The sequence below is a fragment of the Ciconia boyciana genome, chromosome 8, assembly GCF_034638445.1.
Source record: "Ciconia boyciana chromosome 8, ASM3463844v1, whole genome shotgun sequence".
In the NCBI taxonomy this organism is placed as follows: domain Eukaryota; kingdom Metazoa; phylum Chordata; class Aves; order Ciconiiformes; family Ciconiidae; genus Ciconia; species Ciconia boyciana.
In genome coordinates this window covers 40,963,888-40,977,837 of record NC_132941.1, presented here as the reverse complement: position 1 = coordinate 40,977,837, position 13,950 = coordinate 40,963,888, and the positions used below count along the sequence as shown (strand labels likewise).

General features: G+C 37.5%; 1 protein-coding gene across 13 annotated transcripts in view; it reads right to left on the bottom strand.

The window, feature by feature from the left end:
- The window catches only part of KCNMA1 (potassium calcium-activated channel subfamily M alpha 1), a 526,598-nt gene that overhangs the window by 40,194 nt on the left and 472,454 nt on the right, over positions 1–13,950 (bottom strand). For all 13 annotated transcript variants that reach the window (XM_072871308.1, XM_072871302.1, XM_072871307.1 and 10 more), the window contains 2 exons: positions 11,577–11,801; positions 8,137–8,329 (listed from right to left, as the gene is read on the bottom strand). In XM_072871308.1, the coding sequence (XP_072727409.1) occupies positions 8,137–8,329; positions 11,577–11,801 (418 nt within the window). The remainder of the gene's footprint in view (positions 1–8,136; positions 8,330–11,576; positions 11,802–13,950) is intronic.

Below are 13,950 nucleotides of genomic sequence, written 5' to 3'. Positions count from 1 at the left end.
AATTAATGCTCATAAAAAGAGCGGGGTTTTTTTATTCCTCAGCATCAGAAATGCACAAAATAGTACACCTTCATAATAGGGGGTTTGCTTTCAAGATGTTGAACAGCAAATAATAATAAAATAGTCTCACCATGAATTTATAACAGTCTTGGGATGGTTAAATATATTTATAATTTAAGTGTGAAATCACGTGCTTGACGTACTGTACTATCTACCTCCTTTGCTCAGTTTTATCTTTCTCTGGCTGAAGCAGAAGGTGTCTTGAAAGCAGAGGAGAAAGAGGCAATTGTGAAAGCTTGAAGGTATTTGGGCTAGGACCTTGCAGCATTTCTTAAATACAGGGAAATTGTGTCAAAGAAACGTGTCTCTCCAGCCATTCCCCAACACATTTTCAGTTTACAAGCAACAGAATTGAAAACCTCTTTTCTTAATAGTTTTTCTCTCTTCCTAGGAAAACTTTTTTTTGACAGACAGGAAACTGCTCTTTGCATGTGTAGGTTCTGGCAGCTAATGTTAGCGTCCAGCTGCAAGGAAAATACAAGAAATGCAAACGGTGCTGGGTGGGAACTTTCCTCTGAAGGGTTTCTTGTGAAGGCTGGAAGGCTAGCAAGGTCCTGTTTGACAGAAGGGAATGACTCCTGACATAGATGGCTTCTATAGCACAGGAAACAAGTTAAGTGAACAGCCTCTCTCCCACCCAGCCTCTTTAGTTTATTTAAGTCCAAATCTTGCAAAGACTTGCACATAATCTAACTTTACACAGGTGGATAGTTTCATTGAAGCCAGAGAGATTTATTAACCTGTATAACATTGAACACATAACTTAAGTTTTGGAACAAGCAAGGCATCAGATTGTAAACTTGCCAGGGCAAAGGCCATATTTTATTCTTGTATATATCAGGACTATGACAACAAGCTCTTAATCCCATCTAGAGCTCCAGTATGCTACCATAAAATAAATAACAGCTATCAGCTGATCCATCTGGTTCAGCAGGATAAGAAATTATGTGCATGTTGCAAAAAGCTAGTACTGAGTTATTTATCACAGTGACCTAATCTTCAAAAATTGGATATTTTTGTGAGCAAATGGTGATGTGGAACATGTGCTGGGAAGTTAGGATACCCTTATCTCATTTTTCAGTTATTAACTTCATTACTTAGGATGGATGGCCTTTGTTTTGAAAAACAATAATGAAACTGAACCACAATAAACATCCCAAAATTCAGTTAGTTAAACAATAACCAACCCACCAAGTAGAAAATTTTGTTAATTGGATTATTATTTTTGTCATTTACAACTGATGCTAGCAAAAATACAAGGAGCATTCAGAAACACGCAACATAAAGACATCCTTAATCAGGTGTAACCCCCACAGTAAACTATCAATCCTGACAAACCAATAACCCTGATGTCAATGCAAAATACTTGCCATTTTTGCAAATGTGACTAGTAGAAGTAATTTCTCTAGGAGAAAATTTTTCAAAACATCTATGTGATTTAGGAAATTATGAGCTATCTTTAAGTATAACAAGCATTCTGCAGCCTAAATTACATTGATTTGCAAGGACACACAGGAATCTAAGAGTTTAAAAGATTAAAGTGAGTGTCATAGCTCACTTTGGCACTTGAAAAAATTACCCCAAATCTTTCACTTTTTGCCAGCACTATTCATGTATTTATTTTTAATATTACATCTACATTTAATATTCTACATTTACTTATATGCTTTCCTAAGGAGGTTAAGTAACTCCTTAAACTCTAAAATTATTTAGCTGGCTTAAGTAGAGTTTGATTTTCTGTATTTGAAAGTAAGGCTCTTTATTTCTACATTTTTATGTAATATAACAAATTAAACATAGAAAACAGAGCTGGCGCTGCCATGGAATATTGAATTCCATAACAGCCTGAAAAGTAACTGCATCTATGATTATCAAACCCTATATTCTGAAATCTTCACTTGAAACCTTTATTTTATGACTATAAAATAAGAGAAATAAGATTCAACATTCACCACCACCCCACCCCCCCCCTTCAGGAATAAAACTACTGTTTTGAACTTATAACAAACATCTCTAATAGCACTACAATACAGTTATCTCTGAAAGTGACACAAAACCTTTGCTAATCAAGCATTTCAGACAGTATTTATCCTTTCCCCTTGTTTAAGAATTTTCTCTCATTTCCAATCCTGATAATACTATTGTTGTTCTCTCTCTTTTGCTAACGATTCAGAGATAAAATGATCAAGAATTATTGATTGGTAGAGGTGAAAAAGAATATATTACCTGCAAACACAATGGAACGTAGGTCTGAAATTCGTTTTAATAGGAAATTTCTTGCAGCAGATTGCGAGACAGATAAGTCCATCAAAAACTGCAATACTTTAAGAATTAATCAACAGATTGTGGAGTAAATCTAATGAAACTCAGTGGCTGTTTTTGTCCTTTCAATAGAAGTTTAAGCCAGCTCCAACAAAAAATGATGATGAAGCCACAAGTGATTTTTAAAGGAACTGAATAAAATGAAACTAAATTTGTACAAGGTTATTTCAGTTGTGTAATCTGTTACACTTGAAAGTCAGTGTGTAAAATTCTGAGTATGTTTACTTGATTTTATAGGATTTTCCCCAGAAGAATCCTGCCATGATGTATGAGATGTATTACCCAGGAGTTCATCCCCTCTTTATTTTTTTCTCTTTATTCCTTCTTGTTGGAGGATCTATTACGAGAACTGTAAATGGCGGCCTTAAAAAGATCTCTCGTGTTGAAATAGTGTTCCTAGGGAAAATTCTCATAAGTTGAAGTCATTCAGAAAACAGCTGCAATTGTTACTATGCTGAAATACATCTACCCTGCTGTACTGTGATCTGTCTTGTAATGTCCATAGAAAAAATGTTACTATACAGCCTCCCCTTTCTGTACTTTAGACCTGCTTGGAGCCATAAGATCGCTTTTCTTTATTGTTTAGTAAGTGTTTTTTAATGAAATGTACTGCTCTTATTATATAGGACTCAAAATAAGATCTAAATCACTATCCAATAAAAGAAAATTATTGAGTTGGATATCTTAAGTTACTACCCAGAGGCTACTCTGGTACAGTATTTATAAATCTCTAAACAGTTAAGTATAATTGTCTTTCTGTTTTTTGGGAAGAAAGCCAAATAGCAGTTTTAGTTACAACTGAAGAAAAATATTTTGTGTTGGGCCCTGTTCATCTGGTGGGTAAAACAAGAAGTAAAATTCCCACAATGCAAGACTCTGCAAGAAAATACAAGAAACATGAAAAACCAAATGGGAACAGTCAATAGATGCCACTTGAAAAGGAAAACATGGAAAGGTTAACAGAATGAGGAAAAAGGAGAATTACTGGAGTTTTCCCAACATAACTGCCAAGGCAGAGCCCACCCCATTATTTGGAATAATGTTATGGCTAGGGAGCACAAATGCTTAACATGGATCTAGTATTCTTTGGTCTTCTCTCCAAAATACTTCTTGATAAAATAATCTCACTTTGTATTTGAGGGGACAGAATGAGAATCAGGAAGGATCAAGGGACAATAAAAACAAATCTTCAGTACCTGAGGGTGACTTTTTTTCTCCACCACAAACATACATCTTTACAAAGCTTTTTAGGAAGACAATCAGCTAACATCTACAGGAGGAACTGCAAGATAAAAACAGGACTTCCCTTGTCACAAATACGACATCTGACTGAGTTTATGAGTCATTTTGTGAAGAGGTGGGTGAAGCTCCAACTTCACAGCATTTTGTATCTCAGAAGCTGAGATATCTTAATGAAAGCAATAGTTTGCTGCAGCTTCAGTGGGATATACTTTGGCCTTTCTGTCCTTGGAATCTACGTCTCCCAAAGGCAACAAACTGCCTTGATGATTTCCAAAAGCTCATTTCCAGGACATCAGAGTCTGCACCCCTAACCTCTAGCAAGCCTAAGGAGTTGCCCAGTCAGCTTTGAAACGTTCAATGCAGACAGCCATGAGAATGCTTTCAACATGAGAGCTTTCAACAACACAGGTTTAATTTGAAAGAGTTTCTTGCTCTTTTCAAGCAGAATTACACATTTTATGGAAAGGAGACTAGCGAATCGTTCCAGAACTGTTAGTAAGCTTTTCCTTCTAAGGAAGGCACCTTGTTTCCATTCACAGTTCTGTGTAGTCATGTATTTGGTCATATGTTGCTAGACAGATGATGAGGAACATAGATTTGACAACTTAGATAGTTTACTGTCATCCACTCTCCAGGGTTCTTTGTAGCTCTGGTCCAGAATATTTTTTTTTTTGTGCCTTGGAACTGTGAGCTATTTTTTTCTTCTTCAGGAGGTCAAGGCAGAGCACTCCGGTTGGTTAAGATGCAATTCTGGCAGGATCAGTTAGGACTCAAGGCAGGCAGACCAGAGGACAAAAGTGTTGTCACACTACTTATAGAAGGTCCAGATAATTAATGTTATCCAGTCCAAAAGCCTGGGAATACTTTAACACTATAAGGAGACACTAGCAAGTCTTTGTTCCTGCATGACAACAGCTGCGTGCATATTAAGTTCATCTTGAACTAGTAGTGAGAAAATCCTTTGTTGATATAAACCAGATTAATTCAGTAAATTTTCATTCAGCAGTTAAATTAATCCATTGGGCATTGGCAGCCCTACTGTTACAGGACTTTCCCTATCAGGAAGCCTTGCTGTCATATGTCCACCCTCCTGTTCCTTCTACAGGGCCTTTCCTCTCAGATTGCATCTGGGTTCAGTTGTTGGTGCAACGCTACATCCCTGGTTGGAAAGGGCATGTTTGGATGGATACAGAAGGCTGGCTAGTGATGAATGTTTATATGCGTAGGACTGGAAGTGACTTTGGTGTTAAAGTAGGTGACGAGGGTGAGGCTCTGGGGAAAAGGGAATGAAATCCCCAAATTTGTGGGTTCTTTTTCTGCTGCCAACTTAGAACAAAGGAGTTATAGATATGGCCCTGTACTTCAGCAATGGACAAAGATTATGGCTTATCTGATGGTTAAATAAATTTGCATCCTGCTTTTTATGGCGCACTTCTTGTACTGCTGTCATCTTTTGTATGACACTGGAGTAAAATAATCACAGATAAAAACTGGAAAGATCCTTGTGCATTCAATAACCTATCAATTAAATGACTAATTTTTTTCCTTTTCAGAGGCATAAACATAAATTATATATCAGGTTTTCATATGAGATTCCACTGCTTAGTGACTACAGAATTATACTAGCTCATTACTTAGAATAGCAAGGGTAAGATTACACTGTCAGTTCCCTCACCAAAAATCTCACAGCTTAGTCCATATGTTTCTCAGGCTGTTCACATATTTTGTTTTGTTACTTCTCCTTTCAACACCCTGTCACAGGTCAACTGACATTCTTCCACACACCCAGATTTTCTAATGTCAGTGTTTCCTACGATCAGTAATAGGAGTCACATAAAAGAACAGCACAGAACACTCTTTCAAGGGATGGTGTTGGTGAGGGATGTCCTAATTCAAAATCGTACATTTAAATCTAGAGAAATTCAGATTGGCAATACTTAAGGCATTGTGTTAAGGATAAGTAAGTACGTCAAATAATATACAAATGTTTAAGCAAAAGTAAAATGACAACTCACTCTGTAAATAAAGGTACTTAATTGCCATTAAGGAGCTGTGAGGTGGTTCTAGTATGCTGCTTGTTGACCAGCAAAAGTTGAATCACCTGGTTTATATAATTGTCATGATAGTTTCATCCACTGTACATTAAAGCTGCGTTTCATAGACAAAAATGTCACATTGGATATAACTTCCAGTAAAGTTTGTGCTATGTATTGATCTAATTGCTTCTGACAGTCTAACCATTGTATTCAAGGTCCTTCAAGAAAATTTACTGTACTGAAAGCAATGCAACCCATTCAGGAGTTGTGTATACCATAAGCGGAGAATTTACTGGGAAGATAATTATTTTCTGAAGCAACTGGTTTTAGAAGAACCCCTCCCTAGTCAGTGCTCCCAACTAAAATAGGCTGCTGGTTACCTGCCTTATGTTATGCCTTCTTTCCCCAGAAAAACTACAGAGAGAGTCACCTTTTTTTTTTACATGCAGACTGATATTTACCTGAAGAAATGTCCAAGATTTCTAAGTATGTGCTAACCTATTGTGCCTCTGCTTCTCTGCATCAGCAACATTGAATAGAGCTGAAGGGATCTGGACCATGGCCCCAGTCTACACTTCCTGACTTACAGGGGCTATGCTGTAGCAGCAACCTGGCTATTATAGAATCATGGAACAATTCAGGCTGGAAGGGACATCAGAGGGTCTCTAGTCTGACTTCCTGATCAAAGCAGGGTCATCTATGAGGTCGGATCAGGTTCTTCAGGGCTTTATGCAGTCAGGTCTTGAAGACCTCCAAGGATGGAGAGTACAAAATGACAGGTGTTCATGTGGTGCACAAGACTGTTATATTGCTAGGTTTTTCCAGCCTCATTCAGGGATGGTCTAAGATCCAGTGTACTCCCAGAGGTACAATACAACAGCCAAGTTTTGGAAAGATCACTAACCTCTGAGCAAAGGCAGAAGAAGGAAATTCTCTCAGACTGCCCATGCTCAAGAACAGGAAGGAAGGGAGGAAAGGGGTGAGACAGATTCTAGTTCTCGATGATTTTAATTACGTGTGTGATAGGAGACTGAGAGACACCCACCAGAGAATAGTCAATAGCCTGGTAGTGAAAGCACACATTTGGTTTTGAGATAAAAAATTTTAAATCCCAGGTCTAAATCAGCAAAACAAGGAACCTCCATGCCTGTCTTCCACTTCTGCAATGAGTTTCCCAGTCATGACTATAAATTATCATAGTGTGAGCAAGTCAGTTTCACAAATTTTTAAGGGAAGAACTCTAAAATATTTGGGGTTGTATTGCTTCCAGGCCACAGATTTGAAACTTCAAACACCCATGGGACTGAAAAAACATTTTGTTCCTCTTCTTCTCTAAATCTACTTGTTATCCAGAGAACTATCCAAACTTTGACAATTTCAAACTTTTAGTTTCCTGGTACAATTTAGTTCCAGTATTAAACTCCACAGTTTTATTGCTGATTCTAAGAAAGAATTTTCCATGTTCAAGAAGTTTCCATATTCAAGAGGTTACACCACTGTTTCTGATTTTTGGCTCATAATTCCTATTTCCTGATTAGAGTGTAAAGAGGAAAAACTGAACTTAATCTTAGCTCTCACAGTCCTTGAGGGAAAACTATTTCTAGGTCAGGCTCATGGGGAAATTGCAGACCAAAGCACTATCCTTTCTACACCTACATTTATAGCAAGGCTAGATCCAGAGGGAATATTTACTGCAGCACTTAATAGATTTATCAAAGGTAGGACTTCAGCTGCATAAGCTGCAAGACCCTTCAAGGATGGGAAGATGATTGTTTTTACACTGATGGTCTTTGCCAGGGTGCTTATGACTGCTTTGCAGCTGCTTTGGACAGGCACAGTTGGTGTAAAATAGCCTTTGGCTACCTATGAATCAGTCCCCTACTCTCAGCAAAGACTGAAGGATTTTGTTCAATGTCCTTAAATGGGATGAGTACATGTCAAACCATGGGAAGAAATCAGCTTTGAGTTAATTCTAAGTGGCTTTTTGAGCAAGAAGGCAAAGAAACTGTAAAGACAATTTAAAATTCTTGTTCTTTTCATTTTACTTTTTGGCTTGTATTACTCAGCTCTTTTTCTCTGTGGTTGCAATGTGCTTTACATAAAAAAGAAAGAGGCTTCAGGTATTCCAAAGTGAGTATGAGTTAGCTTTGGCTATATAACAGCAACTGCTCTGGTAAGAAAGCCACAGAGCAGGGCAGGGTGAGAAAGCAATGATTTTATATATTTTTTAGGAAAATTTTAAAATGAGAAAAAATGTCAGTTTCACGTTCATTCATTTTTCCTCTGCAAGATGTGCTTTGTGATGTAGCAGAGAAACTACATGACTGTCCCTTTAAAAGCCATCATACCAATCAGCAGGTTTAACTGTCAAGCAAGCTGATGTAGGGCTCTTTGAATTACTGAGTGAGGGATATTCTTCCTGCCAGGTCCTGTCCCCTGTAGGCACTGCAGAGAAGTATTATAGGGCAGTCCTTACCTTGGGAATTAGCCTGCAAGACCCCAATGCTGTCATCAAACTGCATAGATTTGATGTTGAGTGACGCCAAGATGCATTCCTTGTCCTGCAGCGAAGCATCATCAATATTATTCTGATTGGCTGACAGGATAACGCACATGTCGCAGAGGTTGATGTTGACAGCCCTTAAATCAGCCCGACTTAATGGCGTACCCTTCGGCACAGAGAAAAAAAAGGGGGGGGGCAGGAGAGGAAAAAAAAGAAAAACAAATTAAAGATTGAGAAGGAGCTTTGGGAAATTATTTAACAAGTATCTTTTTTATGCTCTGACATTAAGCTGGTCTAACTATGTGCCAGGGAATAGGAGATGTGTGCTAATCTAAAGGGTAGTTGGTGCTGATGGCAGCATTTTAGGTTCAGTCTCAATACTCAGTCAAGCTATTACTAACAAACAAGAAACAGGAATAATGCCAGCATTCTACATCTCATCGGTGACTTGAAATTGTCTTGATTTAAGTTGCTATCATGTGGCAACCTCTGGCGCTCTGAATATAACAAGGGGTGTGTTTTAAATGTCTATTTATCTACTACCAAGTCACAATGGTCTTGGGCAAAAGAATAGCAATTTAAACAGGAAAGCATTATGTGTCCTACACATTTGAAATGCAATCAGAGTAAAGCTATTTTTTTCTACCTGAAGCAATACACAAAAAAGGTTAATCCTTTTCAATGCATGTTTTTGGTGCTTCTAGAAGGAAAGCACACTGATCTTCAAAGTTCTGTGATTAAACCCTTTGAAAAAGAAACAAGGCTTTATCTTAATGGACACAATTCATGCAACGTTCCCTGCTTCCACAATTCTCAATCAGAGAATGCAATAATTAAAATGAAATGTTGTGGTAGTCCATGGGTTTTTTTCATCGTTAACACAAATGAGACATGACACTTAACCCATTATGTTTTGTTTAAAGATAACACTTGCCTTTCACACCCAACAGCCCACATCTCTAGTTACAGAATATTAAGTCTATATCACAGGGGCTGCAACGTCCAGGAAAAAAAGATTTTTTTATGGAAACTAGATTCTGCTCTGCTGCCTCACATGGTTTGGTACCCAAAGACCCTAATGATGATGAGGAGACTAAGCTGTCCCCTTGTCACACAGCGACTTTCATAAAACCAAGTCAAGACCCTACTATTCTACCTCCTGATCGCTCATGGTGAACGTCTCCTGAACTCCACTGAGAATATTCAGTGCAAAAGTGAATTTAAAATGCACAAAGTGAAGGCAGAGCTCAATTCTTATTCAGTGATTGCCACCTAGTTTCAGATACCAGCCTCGCTATTCCAAATTACTTTCAATAATTTGAGGCATGAAACCTTGTGGAAAACAGTATATATTGAACAGGTATTATTTAGTTATAAAGTACTCAAAAGTTAGGATATGATTATTCCTGCCACCTTAATTCTGTCCTTTGTGTCTGTACTGTGCACCAAGTGAAGCAGGATTCCTGTGGGGAAAAATAATACGCAATCATGTAATTAATTAAAGGCTTACTCCTAATGACTTTATGCAAAGGGACAGAATTAAGGCTGCCTGAGGATATTTAAAATTGGCATTTGCCTACTTTTTAAGAGTTTACTCAGCAGCTTAAATGCCTCTTTTAATACAGACTTCAAATTAAATTTCCACTTTTTTTTTTTTTACACCAGAACAAATGTTTATATATTCAGCTGTAACCACATCCCCATTGGATATCAGCAGCAAGTTTTACCTCGTGAACCAAAGCACAGAGAAGCAGGAAATGAGTTTGAGTGGCCTCCCTTTAACACATGATTCCTACCAGTATGATCTCAGCAACTTTAGTAGACTTTTAAATTAGTATAATTAGATCACAATAATGCTGATATTTTTAACTTTATATCACCATTTTGAACCAGATAGGCTGAAAAAAAAAAAAAAAGAAAAAGCAGTAAAAAAGTCTGTGTGGTCTTCAGCACCCTTGATTACTGTGTAAGAGACAATTCCTTTCCATATTCTGTATTTTTAAAGGTGCATTAACTAACTATTTCAGCTGTTTAACTTGAAATTAGTCTAAAACTACTCCAAATATGGGTGCAAACTGATTGGGGAATGTCAAGATGGTGTACATTTCCTTAATGCCTCTTCAGAATTCAGAATCAAAGCTTTACAAATATGCATTATAATAATGGATACACATTATATACTGGATAGTTTGGAAGTAGTAGCTGGATTCTATTCTGCTCCACAGTTAACAGCATTATTAATTTAATTCTGATTCCTTAGTCTTTAGCCTTCACAGTGACTGGAATTAAAAGGGATTGGCAGGAAGAGGAGGATATTAACTGACCAAATCTGATATTGACACCATTTTTGTGACAGCACAGAATCTTGTGACACCATCTGTTGGATCAGTTTACAGAAAAAAGCCAAGGGCTAACACTAAAACTGCATTTACAGTAACAAAGACCTACAGCCTGAATTAATCAGAAGTGAAGGCAGTCTTTCCATTCTATAGCTATTTTCCCAATTATTCACTTTAGGTTACATCCATCATTGACTTATTTATTTTTAACTGTGGAAATGTAATTATTAAGAACTGGTAAATTAATAATTTTTCATTCTGATAAAAACATACAAACTCACTTTACTCTGTAATGTTCAGAGCATTCTTTTGTACTTATACCATGGGCTCGTTTCCCTCCTGCCTACATCTTTGTGGGTCATTTATAGCTATGACCACCCAAGATCACTAGCTTGGAGGGCTTCATTTGTTTGTCCTGGAGCTCATGTTTCTACATTTTGGGCACAAAGCGAATGGTAATGATATATAGGAGAAAAAAAACCTCTGAATTGTGGTTTTAGTGGTTGTCCCTACTAAAATCAAAAGGAGCTTTTCACTGATTTCAAAAGGGTCAGGGTTTTGCCGTACTTCCATACATGAGTATGACAGGACTTTGAACTGAAATGCTAAGGCAATGTTCCTTATAAAGTAGGCCAGCCTACAGGAAGTTTTTATTAATATAGATAGATATTCATAATGTAGATAGAGTAACAATAATTTTTTTCAAAGGTTTTGTGGGTATAAATACATAAATAATGTCATAAATAACTACTGTCATTCTGTCAGGGAAATCACAACATCAGAACTGGCTACATGCAGTGCACTACAGTGAATGTTCGATATATAACACAGCTAATACATTTGATGGCAGCTGAAATTCATCTGATGAGGATGACAAGGAACCGAACACTGCGGCAAATATCTTCTAATAAGGTCTCACAGGGCTCTCTTTTCATAGACACAGTAAAGGAAAAATCTAAGTCCTCAGGCCTATAAGCAGACAAAAGTAAAAAAAGCCTAAGATCAAAGTCAATACGAATCTGTCCAGTTGGTGTCCTAAATAACAAAGTATCAATAATATGGCTTTGGACTTACAGGCAAGATTGAAACCTTGGGGAAGTTATGCAGTGTCTCCCATTCCCTTCTCAGGTATTCAAGTGAACCCACAAACACAATGTGCTTGAGTTCATGGTAGTGAAAGTTGCTGGCTCGTAATGGCATCACTAAATTTCTTAATCCAATCAAAGCAGATTTAACATCCCCAAATACGCAAACGACTACATGCCCACTTAAAACTGTCATCGCTGCTTCACTTCGAGTCTAAAAAACAAAACAAAACAAAACAAAAAGACATGGGAGAAATGAAACAAAGGGAAGCTTAAATCATATATTGAGTTTTAAACCAGGAAAAACACAACTGTCAATATTGTTCATGCACAAAGAAGCAGTTTGATAATAGCTGTTCATTTTACCCTTATTTATCCTTCATTAAACATGCTCAGCAGAAGAAAATTTCGTTCTTGTTTGCAAATCCTTCAGTGTTTGGGAAGACATTGTACTGGACCGCATTCTGGTCCTGTATATGTTTCTACGCATGGGATTAAGACTCTGGTTACAATCAAAGTACTATGGGTTTAGCTAAGAACAGAATTTGACCTACTATGCATTTAGCTAGAAGGATTATAGAAAAGAGATGCAAAACCATGCCTTAGCTGACGAATCACTAGTGGGTCTTTTCCAGGATCTATTTGAAAAGGAAAATGTGAGTGCTCAATGGTCTTAGTAGGGCTTTGAGGTATTACACATATCTTGTGAATTGAGGCCCATATTCTCTTAGAGTCAAAGTTCTTATTTTAGGACAAGCTGCTACTACCCTGTGAAGCAATCAAAGAACACTCTACACTGCTCTGCTTTACAATGGATGCCCACCATACGCCACAGAGCTTCTCTCACTAAGAAAAAACTAGTGTGCAAGATTGTGACTAATACTAACTTTTCAGGCCCACTGGACTTCCTGACTTGTTGAATAGATAGAAGGAAAAAAGTGTCATGGAGAATATTTGAATGATGTTCAGAATTATGTTCTTGTCTCAGTGACAGGAATAAATTTTTGCACTAATTTCATCAGTAGTAATGTCAGTTGAGCAGGCAACTGAAACACCAAGAATGATTAAATAAAGTCATTAGGAAAAAATGACCTTCATTTCTAGAGGCAGTCTTAGCATTATTGCACTCCATCAAGTAGCTGCAGATCCACTGATATCATGTTGCCAAGAAGTTGTACACTCAGTACCATTACATAGAAGTTTTGCCAATAAATAAAACAAAGACAATGGTGAACTGCAAAATTTTCCCCTCACTTATCCATAGTATATGTCCTTTTTCTAAATTATGGAAACATGACAATGTGCAATACAGATTGGAATATGCAGCAGAAGTGTTCACTATGTAAGAAGAATGAGAACTCTGATTAGAAGTTTTCTCATCAGTTAAAAAATACATGAGCTTTCAATTTCTCTGGGGCAATTACACTGATTTTCATACAACTCTACCAAGAGAGTGGTCTTGGCCCTTCAAACATCAGAAGACATGAGTAAATGCTCAAGTGAAGCATGTAAGTTGTCCCATGCCTCTGCCTATCGGTCTGGAATACTCAGACTTTACAAGACAGAGACCAAGTCTTGAAAGAAATTATGTAAAAAATGTCACTCTGTAGTCATTGATCTGTATGTAGCCATGTACATTTGACTATATGTCAGAAAAAGTTCTTACTACCTGACACTGCTGGAATTTTGCAGAGCCAAAACAGACCTTGGGCAGAAAAATGAATTATTTTCTGATTGAGGCATCATCAAGTATCAATTAGAAGACAACCTGAGAAATCCCATCATCTTCAAGTTATGTACTAATTTGTACTTGTGTGGTCTCTAAGGACAGCATTAAATTTGCATGGATATGAATGTAGACATAAATTGTGGACTGTGAGTTTGAAAAGGTGTAGAGAAGCATTTTGCTGGCAGTGTCTTTATTGGTGATGATGCATGAAGCAGAAAGAACCTAGCCAGACTTACAGATTCAGTCTAGTAGGGGGAAAAACTGACATGGCATCACCAAGAGATGATAAATGAGGCACTCCACAGTGCCATTTTTGGAGAAACACTTTTCAAAGTGGGACAACATGTAAAGATCGTCCGCTAAAATGTGTAGAGCATGAAGGCAGATTTCTACCTCTGTCTATTACAAAGTATGGTACAGCAGGGCTGCCCCTCGTTGCCTGCTGAATACATATAAATGCATACTCTTTAAAGCTGTTCAGCCAAACTCCATCTCACAGCTCAGTCTCTAGAATTTGGAATTTACTTGCTTGACTGTTTAAACACCGATAGTGCAATTCCAGGCAATGTCACGGTTATTACAGAAACCCCTGAGGAGAAGTGGAGACAAGCTTTTAACCCCTGATTGCTTGAAT